General features: G+C 42.9%; 1 protein-coding gene across 2 annotated transcripts in view; it reads left to right on the forward strand.

Moving 5' to 3' along the window:
- MORC2 (MORC family CW-type zinc finger 2) overlaps nt 1-13983 on the forward strand; it is a 34912-nt gene that overhangs the window by 15400 nt on the left and 5529 nt on the right. For both annotated transcript variants that reach the window (XM_034428687.3, XM_087880411.1), the window contains exons 5-21: nt 799-889; nt 1224-1332; nt 1451-1610; nt 1755-1866; nt 2053-2178; nt 3947-4026; nt 4470-4552; nt 5443-5528; nt 7337-7477; nt 8995-9149; nt 9250-9378; nt 9534-9639; nt 10916-11045; nt 11666-11740; nt 12526-12924; nt 13398-13541; nt 13747-13801. In XM_034428687.3, the coding sequence (XP_034284578.2) occupies nt 799-889; nt 1224-1332; nt 1451-1610; nt 1755-1866; nt 2053-2178; nt 3947-4026; nt 4470-4552; nt 5443-5528; nt 7337-7477; nt 8995-9149; nt 9250-9378; nt 9534-9639; nt 10916-11045; nt 11666-11740; nt 12526-12924; nt 13398-13541; nt 13747-13801 (2181 nt within the window). The remainder of the gene's footprint in view (nt 1-798; nt 890-1223; nt 1333-1450; nt 1611-1754; nt 1867-2052; nt 2179-3946; nt 4027-4469; nt 4553-5442; nt 5529-7336; nt 7478-8994; nt 9150-9249; nt 9379-9533; nt 9640-10915; nt 11046-11665; nt 11741-12525; nt 12925-13397; nt 13542-13746; nt 13802-13983) is intronic.

The following is a 13983-nucleotide window of genomic DNA, read 5'->3' on the forward strand; positions in this document are numbered from 1 at the left end:
GGCTTATTTAACAAAAAAATGTTTTAGTCTAATGAAGCCCATTATATTTGTATAGAAAGGAAGGAATAAATCATCTTTGTTGTTAAAATTATGACCTCTGGTGGTTAGGTTCTATGAAGAAACAATAACATAACACTTAGTACGACTTTGAAGATAGTTTAATATTTTCAAAATCCACGATCTCTTTCATTATGTACCTGTTATATGGCTGTCCACAGCCAGACAAAGGAAATGGGTTTGAATTGTATCGACGGTTTGTTCACCTGTCAGGCATCCATGCAGCTTTGCATTTTTAAAAATTTACATCATCACAAAATTAAGAAATCAAGTAAAGGGCAACAGAAGCTTTAAGCAAACGCTTCCATTTTTTTGTGACCAAACTATATGCTGCTGAACCGTAACATCTAATTTATTTATAGAACTAACATGAATGAAGTTATTTGGAACACACAGAATAAATGGATGAAAAGAGATGGTATGAAAATGCTATAATCTAGAAAATGATTTGGTGGCTTTCCCAGTACAGAAAACAATATTTCTTTGCAACTACATCCACACTACCGTACAATACAGTGATACCTTTGTTATTATTGAAGATCAGTTTGAAGCTTATCGTCATCAGAAGAAGAGAAACCTCCCAAGTGGCTTTGTGAATCTGTTCTACCTTTTAACATACTGTCCTGCCTTCTGAATAGAGATTGTGAAAATTGAAACGTACCTCGAAGAAACCTTTATCTGAAGCTTCAGTATCTTGAGGGAGCTAGTAATATATGTATATATTTGTTGTATTACTTTCAGATGATGCTGCAAGTGTGATTCAATTTGGCAAATCTGCTAAACGGTCACCAGAATCCACACAGATTGGACAATACGGAAATGGCTTAAAATCGTAGGTATATGGAGTCCCGCCTCCCAAGTACTTTTTGTGTTTCATTAAAATGCTAAAAGAAAAAGAAAAATGTACTTACTTGAAAGTAAGCCCAATGGAAAAGAGTATCTGCGTCCAAAGATCTTCAGTTAAATTGAAAGACCTGGTGTCTTTATACTCAGATTTCATTCTTCTCAGAAGCTGCACTTTTCTGAATTTTTGCTTAGCCATCTCCAGAGCTAACAGGATTTTCAGTTAGTTAAACTGAAACTGTAATTTGTTCCCTGCCATGTCATTTTTAGTATGTCCTGGCAGGATTGATTTTGATATTCCATAAGCTGAACTCTTTCTGCAGAGGTTCCATGCGGATCGGCAAGGATTTCATCCTCTTTACGAAGAAGGAAAACACCATGACGTGTCTCTTCTTGTCTCGCACGTTTCACGAAGAGGAAGGCATTGATGAGGTTTGCAAGTATTTTGCCTTGATAAAATAGAGAACACGCCAGTTTTTGCAGGGCCATCGAAATAGAATTATCCTAAAGCAATTTTTTTGTTTTTTTAAAAAAAAATAATAATTTGCAGGTGATTGTTCCTCTGCCTACCTGGAATGCCCGCACCAGAGAACCTTTGACAGACAACATGGAAAAGTTTTCCATCGAGACTGAATTGATTTACAAGTATTCTCCTTTCAAATCGGAGCAGGAAGTGATGCAACAGTTTGACAAGATTTTTGGAGAGAAAGGTAGTGTATTCAGCAGACTTTTAAGGGATAGTATTCTTTGAAATCAAGAGAGTTTTCAGCGTAGCGTATTTGTCCGTGTGGCTATTATCTGTTCGAAGGAAGAATGCGCACGCGACAGGATTAACAGCACTGTGTCTCTTACAGGGACTTTGGTGATCGTCTTCAACCTCAAATTGATGGATAATGGTGAACCTGAGCTAGATGTGACCTCTGATCCCCGAGATATCCAGATGGCTGAAACTCCACCTGAGGGAACGTAGGTTTGATAGAATCAGCAATCTTAAGCTCCGGTTTTATTTCTGTCTTTAATCAAGGATGATATAATTTGCATGCTGCTAATCACTCAGTTGGCAGACGATGAATTTAGTACAATAAGAGAACGTTTTTAGGATGACGTGCGCTCTGCTCTCTCTCTGATGTGTAAGCGTGTGTTCTGTTTCAGGAAGCCAGAACGCCGTTCTTTCCGGGCATATGCTGCTGTGCTCTACATTGATCCCAGAATGCGGATCTTCATCCACGGCCACAAAGTACAAACTAAACGCCTCTCCTGCTGCTTATTCAAACCTAGGTATGATGCATAGCCAAGTTCTTTTACAGCCAGCGATTTCTCTTCAGATATCAAAACAAACTCAAGTTGATATTATCATATTTTGGACGACCGTCCTGTTGAAATCCCCTTTTGGTTTTGCCAATCTTTCAGACCATATCTCGGCTTCTCTCATCACAACATACTTCAAATTTAGCTTGTATTAATCATCTAATTCTTTCATCAGCATGCAAGATATTATGGTTATTTTTGGTTTATCAGTGTGACCTTACAAGTCGTGCGAGCCTGCACTAAATTTTGTATCCGGTATATCCCTACTCCTGCCCTTGTGTGGTATTTGCACAATTTTTGTCCTCAAATTAAAGAGACCGGGAATGCTTGTGAAAGACTTGCAAATAAACAAACAGATAACTACTGCAGTCATTAACCAGCAGAAAGAAAGAAGAAAGAAAGGGGGGGGGGAGTTTTTAAATATCCTGAAGATCCAAAAATATACTTAAAGGCTTCATTCTTCTTAGTTAATACCTACAGTGCAGAATTATGGAGCCCCTGACAGATCTGAGAAAAATATAGTACAGTAGCAGACATGAAAAAATTGACTTTGCTGAGTCAAAGCCATTCCCTACTCAAACAAGTTCAATTGCTCTTAACTATTCATTGTCTAATTTTATATACCACAACACAAAACCTGGTCATCTTATATGTTACTTCAGGATTAACATCAGAAAGTAAGAATTGCTTGCACTGCTGGTCATGACAGCATATTCTGTTTTACTAGCCAGGAGTGGGGCAGTTAGAGGATTTCAGGATGCACCACCATCCTTTGCACGCTTCCCAACCAACTTCTGACAAGCAGAGTTAATGGAGAATGTGGAAGTAAAAGAAGCAAGTTGTAATCACATGATGTCTTAACTTTAACAACCATGGTGATTTATTTAACTGAATGAGAAGTGACATAACCTTGTTGCGGTCACGAGATTTTCTGCTTGGCGTCTGTGGCACTTAACAGTGGGGTTGCAAGGCAGGGTACAGGGTAACCAAAGAGGCAGAGATGGGGGAGAACAGGTGGTTAGGGGGAATAGAAGGAGAGGTAGTCCTGAAAGAAGTGAGGTTCGGGTCTGGGAATGACCCAGCCCGGAATGGCTTGGCTTGAGGGGGGGGAGGAGGAGGATATTTGGCTAATGACCAGTGGAATTCGGTTGAGAATGGCAGTGCTGGGATTGCCATCACTGATGCAATCACGTAATGTCATGCTTTACGACTACATCACTTAGTGACAGAGATTCCGGTCCCAATTACTGTCGTAATTCATAGATTACTTTGTATTTTTAATACCTTAATGAAATTTCTGTTTGCTGTGGATAGTCAAATATCAGGTAGGTGTTAAATTACTTGATTTCAGGCTCAAAATCCACATCTGTGCAGTCAGGCGGAGGGAACTTGATTGTATGACCACAGGACAGCTAGAATCATCATCTTTGGGTTCTTTTAAGATTTGTTTTGCTCAAGTAAGAGCTCATTCCAGTTAACTTTGGAACTTCTTGTAGTTTTCTTAACAACGATATGGAAATGGTTTTCTGTTGCTTTTTCCAGAATTTTTTTTTTCCCCAAGCATTTTGAGATCAGCAAATACCGTGTGGTTTAGCTGAGCCATACATTTTAAAAAATTGAAAGTCTGCTTTATTGCTACATATTCAAAAGAAATACAAGCCTTATGGAGTACACCGGTTTTTTGAGGATGATGGCCGTATTAATACATTCCCTCTCTTTTTCTTGCAACTCCTTACAGGATGTACAAATATACATCCAAGCGCTTCAAGACTCGAGCGGAACAAGAGGTGAAGAAAGCAGAGCACATGGCTCGGATTGGTGAGTCCCCAAAAAGAAAGGAACGGCAACCCATTGGAGCAGGAACGGCTTGAACAAGCACAAGCCAAATCAGATCATTGCATTAAACCAAGCGCCCACGTTTTGCACACATTCTGTATCCAAACTGCACCGTGCTCCTACATGTGGCTCCCCGAGCCTTCTGAAAATGGTGTTGACCTTTAGAAAGCTGCCCTGGTTTTCTGAAGGCGGCGCAACTTTTGGAAGTTTCCTACACATTCTGGGAGCCCTGTTCACTGGAGAAGCTGGGTCCAAAAAGGAAACGGCAAAGGCAGCAAGATTCTTATGCTCCTGGAAATCACCCGGTGACCATGGAACGCTGCAAATGGCTGTAAATCCAGCCCATCGTAGTTTTGAAGCAACTGGTTGTACATAGAAAGACTACCTGTATACATTTTCTCTGAAGATTAATTTCTCTTTTACAGCGGAAGAGAAGGCCAGAGAAGCAGAAAGCAAAGCCCGGGCTTTAGAACTGCGGCTGGGAGGAGACCTTTCTAGGGAGTCCAGGGTAAATACACTGCATTTGACTGCTAATGTGAAATTTCGGTATCCAAGAAGAGATTCAGAGAAATCTCCTGGAGCTGAACTGAAGAACTTCTGGCTGTGCTTGGTAGATGGGGAGGACAAAGGTTCATGATCAAAATTGCTGGAATAGCTATTCTGATGATGAATCGTAATAATAATATACGTGTACATATGCTCACACCAGAGGTGGGTTTCAGCAGGTTCTGACCAGTTCTGGAGAACTGGTAGCGGAAATTTTGAATAGTTCGAAGAACCGGTAATAAAAATTCTGACTGGCCCCGCCCCTCATCTATTCTCTGCCTCCCGAGTCCCAGCTGATCGGGAGGAAATGGGGATTTTGCAGTATCTTTCCCCTGGATTGGGGTGGGAGTGGAGATTTTGCATTATCCTTCCCCTGCCATGCCCACCAAGCCATGCCATGCCACGCCCACCAAGCCACACCCACAGAACCGGTAGTAAAAAAAATTTAAACCCACCACTGGCTCACACATATAATCGTTCTATAATTGCGTTTTACTATCTGGAAAAATGTTTCCTGTCCGAAGCAGGAAGAGAGAGCTGAACCCTCTGAAACTTCAGCAGAAGCCTCTGCTTCTTTTACGATCGTTTTATCTCCACAAAATTGTGCGTGCTTAAAGTTTGTGGGTTCCAGATGTGTGATGTTTTCTGAAATCAATAGAACAAATACTTGTGACTAGATTTCCTGAATTGTAGCTGTGCGCTATAAACAGGCAACGGTACTCGGCCCCCCTCTGTGCTTATCGGAGCTTCAGGCCTTGAGCAAGCAAACTGTTATTATAAAAATACGAGTGTTAAGCAGACAAATTACATTACTTCGCTGTTTTAAGTTGAGACGTTTTTTTACACCTGTAGGCTATGCTGCGCCAGGCTCAAGACGTAGCAATAACCATACGGAGAGAGGCAGATGTTAAAAAGAGGATCAGGGAGGCAAAACAGCGGTGAGTGGAAAGGATACCGTTCCTTCACGTTCCTTGCTTTTTTTCTCTTTTCAAATAAGTGGTCCGTTAAAGAAGTGAAAATAGTGAAAAGTGCACTGAAAAAAAAGTGACTTATGTCCATTTTTCACACTTAGACTATTGCAGCATCCCCACAGTCACGCAATCAAAATCTGGATCCTTGGTCATTTGCCTGCATTTGTGACGTTTGCGGGGGACCCGTGATCATCTTTTGTGACCTTCCGACAAGCAAAGTCAATGGGGAAGCCAAATTCGCTTAGCAACCACGTTGCTAACTTAACAGCTGCAGTGATTCACTTAACAACTGTGTTAAGAAAGGTTGGAAAAGGTGGCAAAACTCAGCAACTTCCTTGCCTTGTAGCAGAACAGGCTCCACCTGTTGGACCTGGAAAAGAGGAAGATTTGAAATAGCTGTCAAATCTTTAAAAGGGTGAATTGTTAGAATGTTTGCAGAACACATGGCAAAGAATCAAGGGGCTTCAATTATATTTATGCCCTTAAAAGGTAAATTTTGATTGGGCCCTGGGAAAGTTTCCTATCAGGAAAAGCCATTCAGCAATGGAATAGAATGCTTCGTGAGACTGAACCGTCACTGGAGGCATTTAAATTGAGGCTGGATGGCCATCTTGTTGGAGGTGAGGTGGTAGTGGATTCTTGAAAAGGCAGGAGGGTTGGGTTAGATGATCTCCCCTTGTCCAAATACTACATTCTGTGAACCCCTAAATTTGGCTAAGTTAGGAAAAGTAAGTTTATTTTTGTGGGTTTACAGATGTTGTTTTGGACATTTTGTATTAAATGAATTAATACAGTGTTTTTGAGAAATGCTGCAAGGTATAGAATTGAAATATTTATTGATATGCTACTGAATAAGATCACAGGACGCACTCTGCTCTCTACACCTAAGAATCAGACAGGGGGGCAGCTGTTCCTCATAGGAAGTGATCCATTGCCGCTCAATGCTGTTGACCAGAATATAATAACAATAACAACAACTATTGATTATTACCAGTAGTTGCACCAATAGGAGCCCTTGGCTCAATGCCTGCTTTTATCCCTGCTTTTACTCTACAAGGTAGTTTCAAAGACTGGCTGAACTTCACTTCATATAAAAGAGCAAGAATTTGAATCTTCTGAGTCTTCTTTTAGTGCTCTAATCATTGTTCCCCAGATAAATATCCACAGATTTTCTTTTTTTAATAAACACTTTATTAAACTTTTATTACATTAAAAACGTAAAAAAATATTTCACTCAACAACAGCTAATTGTGGTGTTTTTCATGTGACAATAATTCGTGCATTATTTACAAAAATTAAATTGTGCAGATTTACATTCTTATTTCATCTATTACTTGTACTTAACTATCTTCAATCTATCTCCGTTCTATCCAGTTAAACCACTGTTCCCACACATTGTAAAATATCGGTGTCTCTTTATCTTTTAAACTCAGCGTTAATTTGTCCATTTCTGTGCAATTCATGACCTTTTGTATGACCAGTTTCTCTGCGGGTGTACATGGCTCTCTCCAACATTGAGCGTAGGCAATCTTGGCAGCAGTTAATATGTGTAGTACTAGATATTTTGTGCCCTTCACATGGTTTTTTTTTTTTTTTTTTGAAGATCCCCAATTGGAAGAGTTCCAGTTCTAAGTCTAATTGTTCATTAGTAATTTCCTGTTGCCAATCTTTTAATTTTTAGCCAATATTTTCGAGCCTCAGGACAGCACCACCACATATGGTAGTATGTTCCTAATATCCACAGATTTTCTTTGACTCGATTTCCTGCTTTTCAGAGCACTTAAAGAGCCAAAGGAACTGAACTTCATTTTCGGGGTGAACATAGAGCAACGCCATCTGGACGGGATGTTTGTCTACAATTGCAGTCGGTTGATTAAGATGTATGAGAAGGTGGGCCCACAGCTGGAAGGTGGCATGTGAGTTCCCACGGAGTCCTCAACCATACCTTTATAATTGAAGACCTCTTTTTAGAATAAGATTCTTCTTGCTGTAAAAGAACTCTTTTTATTTCTGTGAGAGAGAGAGAGCTGGACTTTATATTTTTAAAGAAAGAAACTCAGAAGTTTCTTTCTTTAAAATGCCAGGCAGATATTTGTATTGAGTGCTAAAAAAATGTGCAAATTTCATTTTTTTTTTTAATGTGGCGTACATCCAATTTCTGTTCAGTTGCTGGCTTCTAAATTTCTTCATGGGAAATTCATTTCCAAGTAGGGTACAGCTACTCCTTGCTTACCAATTGCCTTGTTCAGCAACTGTTCTAAGTTATGGTGCTGGGAAAAAAAAAATGACTTTCTTTGTTCCTCAGCCAGCTAATCAGCATTATAGTCAGTACATAGGGGACGGGGGAGTGCGTGTCAGGCACAGGAGAGATTCCCTACAGAAATTGTTTGTTCTTTTTCTCCGCCTCCCTTCGCAGAATGGAGAGCTTGAGGAGAAAGTACAAGAAAGTTAAGCAAACAGTCGGGAACATCCAGAGCAATGCTTTTTGGATTTCAAATACAAATGGGTTGATGCTAGCCGAAGAACTCAGTAAACCAATATTGGCTTTGTCCGTCACTAGTTACCCTTCTAAATTGTAACAGAATCCCTGGTTGAATTTATGGAAGGAGGCTCAGTACAAATAGAGACGTTCGTTCTTCTCAGAATGGTTTGAGCTGGTTCCTATACTGAAAGTGAGGAACTGAAGAATGCAAAGGTAAAATCTCAAGGACACTTAAACCTCTGGAGAAATCTTTTTCTCCGTTTGCATGTTGTATCCGCAAGGAAAGGCCTCCCAGGGATGATTGTGCAGTTGGTCTCTATGCAGTAGTGCTGTGATGGCGAACCTATGGCACGCGTGCCACAGGCGGCACACGCAGCCATATCTGTGGGCACGCAAGCGTTGCCCTAGCTCAGCTTCAGCACGCATGCGTGCACTGGCCAGCTGATTTTCGGGCCTTCTGAGCCGACCGGATAGAACTGTCTGAATACCACCATTGCTTAAGATCCATTTTTCACTCTTAGGACCGTTGCCGCCGCATCCCACACGGTCACATGACTTACATTCAGACACTTGACAACCGACTCACATTTATGACGGTTGCAGTCTCCTGAGGTCACGTGATCGTGCTTTGCGGCCTTCCAACAAGCCAAGTCCATGGGGAAGCCAGATTCACTTAACAACCGTGTGACTAATTTCACAATAGCAGTGATTCACTCGACAGCCGCAGCAAGAAAAGTCGTAAAACGGGGGCAAAACTCACTTAACACATTTCTCACTTAGTAACAATGGGCTCTATTGCGGTCGTAAGTTGAGGACTACCTGTAATTCAGGTCCATCTACACGTTTCCCCATTCGTTGTCATGGGGATCCATTTTTCCCGAATTCCTTCTCTTTGACACTGGGCTGTTGGGTTGGTGGCCGCAAAGGTGACCCCGTGTTCCTTCTCCGTAGGGCCTGCGGAGGCGTGGTCGGGGTAGTGGATGTCCCCTATCTCGTTCTGGAACCGACGCACAACAAGCAGGATTTTGCAGATGCAAAAGAATATCGGCACTTGTTAAAAGCAATGGGAGAGCACTTGGCTCAGTATTGGAAGGATATTGAGATCGGTAAGAAGTCATTGGGGGAAGGGAGTTGGGGGAGGAAAGGAGAAACCCTATGAACACAGACACATTTGACTCTTTTTTTTTTTAATTAAAAAACATCCAGCTCAGAAAGGCATTAGCAAGTTTTGGGATGATTTCGGCTACCTATCTGCAAACTGGAACCAGCCGCCATCAAACGAACTGCGTTACAAAAGGCGGAGAGCCATGGAGATCCCAACGACTATTCAGTGTGGTAAGCGGTAAATTGAAGTTTCCTCTATTCTGGGTTCCAAAGGCAGCAAAAGACCATTGGCAACTATTGCATTCTCGGTACCTTAGTTGAGAGACCTGGGTACAGGTGTCTCAACGTTCAGCATGCTGATTCTATGTTATGTCCTCATATGATAGATGTGTGTTTGAAATGGCGGACACTCCCATTCCAGCTCAGCTCTGTGGAGCAAGAATACCCAGATACCTGGATGTGTGCCATGAATCCCGATCCTGAACAAGATAGGTGGGTTAAGAGTCAGAAAGCCGTTTAAATACTTAATTGCCTCTGCAAGGTGGGTCGCTTTAAGAATACTGCTTCTTCTCCTATTAAACAGAATCAAGAAAAAGAATACAGCCCAGAAAGAACAAAAAAGAGCAAGTCAGTAACAGTAACAGGCTTGGAAGGGACCTTGGAGGTCATCTAGTCCAACCCGCTGCTCACGCAGGAGACCTGTACTAGGGATTCGAACTGCCGATCTTTCTGATCGACAAGCTCAGGGTCTTAGCCACTGAGCCACCTAGCCAGAAATAAGAAATGGGAGAAGAGAAGAAATTATTCGCTCAATCTTATAGCTATACCATGCCATACACCATGGAGTGCGCTATTCCTCTCTCCATCAACATTCTATCTAGCAAGCTGTACAATTTGTCTGTTAGCTATGATACTTTGTGGGTTTTTTTGGGGAGGGCAGGTGCCCTTTGAATCATTTGTATTGACTCCTGGTGATTGCCTGGTTAGGGTTAGTTGTGCTAATCACTGATGCTCAAAACAACATGAATCCAGTTTTGTTTTGTTTTTTTAATTTGATTTATATGCCGCCCTTCACCGGAGACTCAGGGCGGGCTTACAATGCGTTAAGCAATAGCCTTCATACTTTTGTATATTTTATACAAAATCAGCTTATTGCCCCCATAATCTGGGTCCTCAATTTACCTACCTTAGAAAGGATGGAAGGCTGAGTCAACCTTGAGCCTTGGAGAGATTCGAACCAGCAGTAATTGCAGGCAGCTGTGTTAATGACAGGGTGCTCTAGACCACTGTCCTATCAAGGCTCCTATGTTAAATGATGATTATACCTATGATGGACGTAATACCTTGGAGTACTTGGTGTGTGTTGTACGGCAATCCTCATAACAACTGTGTGGGTGGTACATCGGGATAATAATTAGGATGCTAGTTTGCACTAGTCATCTCTGCTTGTCAGATTTGAATCCCGACCTGTGCTTGAACATTGTTAACTATTTCACCAAAATCTTTCAGAGATTCTTTCCTTCCATCCTGCCTGCCCAAGGAACTCTTGAGACGGAAGGAAGGAATCTGTGAAAGATTTTTGGTAAAACAGTTAACAATGCGCAAGCACAGATCGGGATGCAAATCCATGGGTTATAATAATAGTGAATAGTGGTGTGAAATCTCCATCTCAGTGTTAGTAATAGATCACAAAATATGCGCCCTAAACCCATGTATCTTTTTTTTCACATTGCTGAGCTTTCTTTTTGCTTCTTCCTTCCTCTGACAGGTGTGAAGCTCTTGAGCAGAAGCAGAAGGTTCCCCTGAGCTTCTTGAGAAAGGAGAAAACACAGGAAGATAAGCAGAAAGAGCTGACGGAGAAAATTCGCCAGCAGCAGGAGAAACTGGAGGCCTTGCAGGTAAGTTTGCATGCTGGACTCTGTCGCATCATTCAGTCTTTGTGTCCCATCATGTCCGTGGTTAAATTCTACCAAAGTATTGGCAGATGTTCACAGTCGGAGCTCAAAGTCATCCATACATCCACGTTTCTACGAATTCTACTACAAATCTTTTGATTCTACACTAATTAAGAAACATAGGCATATATAAGAGAGTACTTTAGAGAACCAGTGAGAACTAGTGGTTGAGGTCCCGGCAGTGGTGAAATCCAATTTTTTTTACTACCGGTTCTGTGGGCATGGCAGGGGAAGGATACTGCAAAATCCCCATTCCCACCGCACTCGGGGGCCAGGCAGAGGTGCTATTTGCCGGTTCTCCGAACTAATCAAAATTTCCGCTACCGGTTCTCCAGAACCTGCTGGATTTCACCGCTGGGTGACTATGAGTTCTAGTCTCACTTGTCGGCAGGAAAGTTGGCTGGGTGACTTGGAACCAATCATTTTTACCCCAATCCACACCCAGGGTGGTTGTTGTGGGGGAAAAAGAGGAGGAAAGCGTATTCTGCATTTTCGTGGCCTTGAGTTAAAATAATAAAGGCGGGTGAAAAAAATAAATATTTTATTCCACTTGCTCTGTCCAGAAAACTACCCCAGTGCGTTCTCATGCTGACCTGAAGAAACTGCCTCTGGAGGTCACCACGCAACCTGTGCTAGAGGTAGGTCCCTCCTGCCACTGCTATTTACAGAATTATCCTCTTCCGTTACATCAAAAGTAATTCAGTTAGTCCTCTGGTTACAATGGCAATTGGGACCGGAATTTTCATCGCTAAGTAATTTGGCTGTAAAATACAAGGTCGCACAAATACGTTGCTTAGTGATAGCCGTTCCAGTTGCCATTGTCACCCCAGAACCCTGCCGGTTGTTAACGCAGGAAGAGGCGGGATTCCCAGGCAAAGAGCATGAGGGATACCACCAATAGGTGCTACAGAGTGCATAGTTACTCCGGGATAAAGGTGCTGTGGGCAGGTGCTATGAAGCACAGGTAGGCTGGTAGGGGCTACAGGCACTCTGGAGGCCTGTGGAGCCTTAGATGGACACTACAGAGTGTGGATGGAGGCAATTGCTACAGAGTGTGTAGTAGAGGTCTTGTACTCCTCAGTGGGGCTCCTCAGGGGTGGGTGGGGGGAAATGGCAGGAGTGACTTTAGAGAAGTGTCTTGGGATCTTCTCTGCCAGCTCCCCCATTGATTTTGCCTGTGGGGAGACAGCAGGGAAGGTTGCAAACAGTCATCCTGTGACCACAAGAATCTGCAACTGCTGTAAGTACAAACCGGTTTGCCAACTATGTGGATCATGCTCACGGAACATGTTAACGTGGCCAGAGCGTGTGAGGATCAGTTGTTTATAAGTACCGCACGCTCGCCTCAATCCTAACCTTGAACAGTCACTAAAAAGTGGTTCAGAGCTGAGGGCTTACCTGTCTTTTCATAATGTCCTGGCAGAACGCGGACCTAGGGGTCAAATCCCAGCGGCCACGATCTCCCCCACTGCCAGATGTGATCAAGAATGCTCCACGAAGGCCTCCAGTTCCTCCATCTCCTTCCAGGCCCATCAACTCTCAGAAGAAGGGCCCCCCACCCCGAATAGCCATCGGCTGCCCCAGACCACAGAACATGGGGCACCAGGAAGAATCCAACCTTTCCCGGTTACAGTATCATCTGGAAGGTCCTCGGAAATGCTCCCCATCCACCTTTGTAAGGCCCCTGTCCAGATCTGCCTCTATTGGAAAGATGGCCCCCGAGCCTCTCCACGATGCCAGAAGCCACCAGAGATCCCCCAGCCCCAAACACTTAAAGGTGCTGCTTCCACCAAAGAAACCCGCCTTAATCAAGGCTGCCCAGGTGAAAACCCTTTTTTCTTGGGGGGGGGAATAGGGGAGGGTGGGAGTGCTGCTTCCTTTGTAGGATGAATGCCCACTGCCTCAGTTACTATTTCAGCACTGCTGTAACTGCAGACAGTTGCAGTCTGTGGCAGTTGCTAAGTGAGAACTACCTGTAATATTTTAATAACAATCATATTATTTAATAAATTTACATGTATTAAATGTATATGCTGCCCGAGTCCCAGCTACTTAGTCAAAGACCTGCAGGAAGATACTGTCAAGAGTATATATGGAGTTTGAAACAAACAAACAAAAAATGCAGAGTGATGGGCATTTTTTCCTGCTCACTTTGCAGAGACAGTTTTTAAAATGTGTAATCTTTTTATACCCTGCCATTCTTTAATCTTACCGAATTACACCTCAACTCAGCTGCCGCTTGGAAGCGGAAAAGGAAACGTTGACCATTAATGCAAGCCTCTCTCATCTCTGCAGGCTTCCAGTTCCCGGAAGAGAGGCCTTAGCGCATTGGAGGATGAAATGGAGGAGGAGGTTGGACTGAGAAGAGAGAAAAGGAAACCAGGCAAACTTGTGACAGTGAAGGAAGAGAAGAAAGACTCGAGTGAGGTGGTAGTTGAAGTAAGTGGGGCCCGTCTGGGCAGAAGTAGAAACTAGAACCCTATGACTAGAAATGGCTGTGACTCTCCCAGCTCAATGGAAATCCATTGCAGGAGTGCACAGCCTCCAACTTCTGTTTCGGATGGTATTCTGAATGTTTGATCTATAAAGTACAATGATGAAGATGACTGATTTTGGAATATATTTGGCTTCTCTCTGCTTTCAGCTGACGGACAGTGCAGGAGAAGAGGAATTAGCACACATGAAAAGAGCACAGAAAGGTACTTGGGCTTGGCCTCTTGCAATTGTTTTTAAAGAGAGGTAAATTGTGGACATGCTGGCTCAGTGGCTAAGACGCTGAGCTTGTCGATCGAAAAGTCTGCAGTTCAGCGGTTCAAATCCCTAGTGCTGCGTAACGGGGTGAGCTCCCGTGACTTGTCCCAGCTTCTGCCGACCTAGCAGT

Source organism: Pantherophis guttatus, chromosome 17 (genome assembly GCF_059756535.1).
Source record: "Pantherophis guttatus breed Tessera chromosome 17, ASM5975653v1, whole genome shotgun sequence".
NCBI classification, from domain to species: Eukaryota; Metazoa; Chordata; class Lepidosauria; order Squamata; family Colubridae; genus Pantherophis; species Pantherophis guttatus.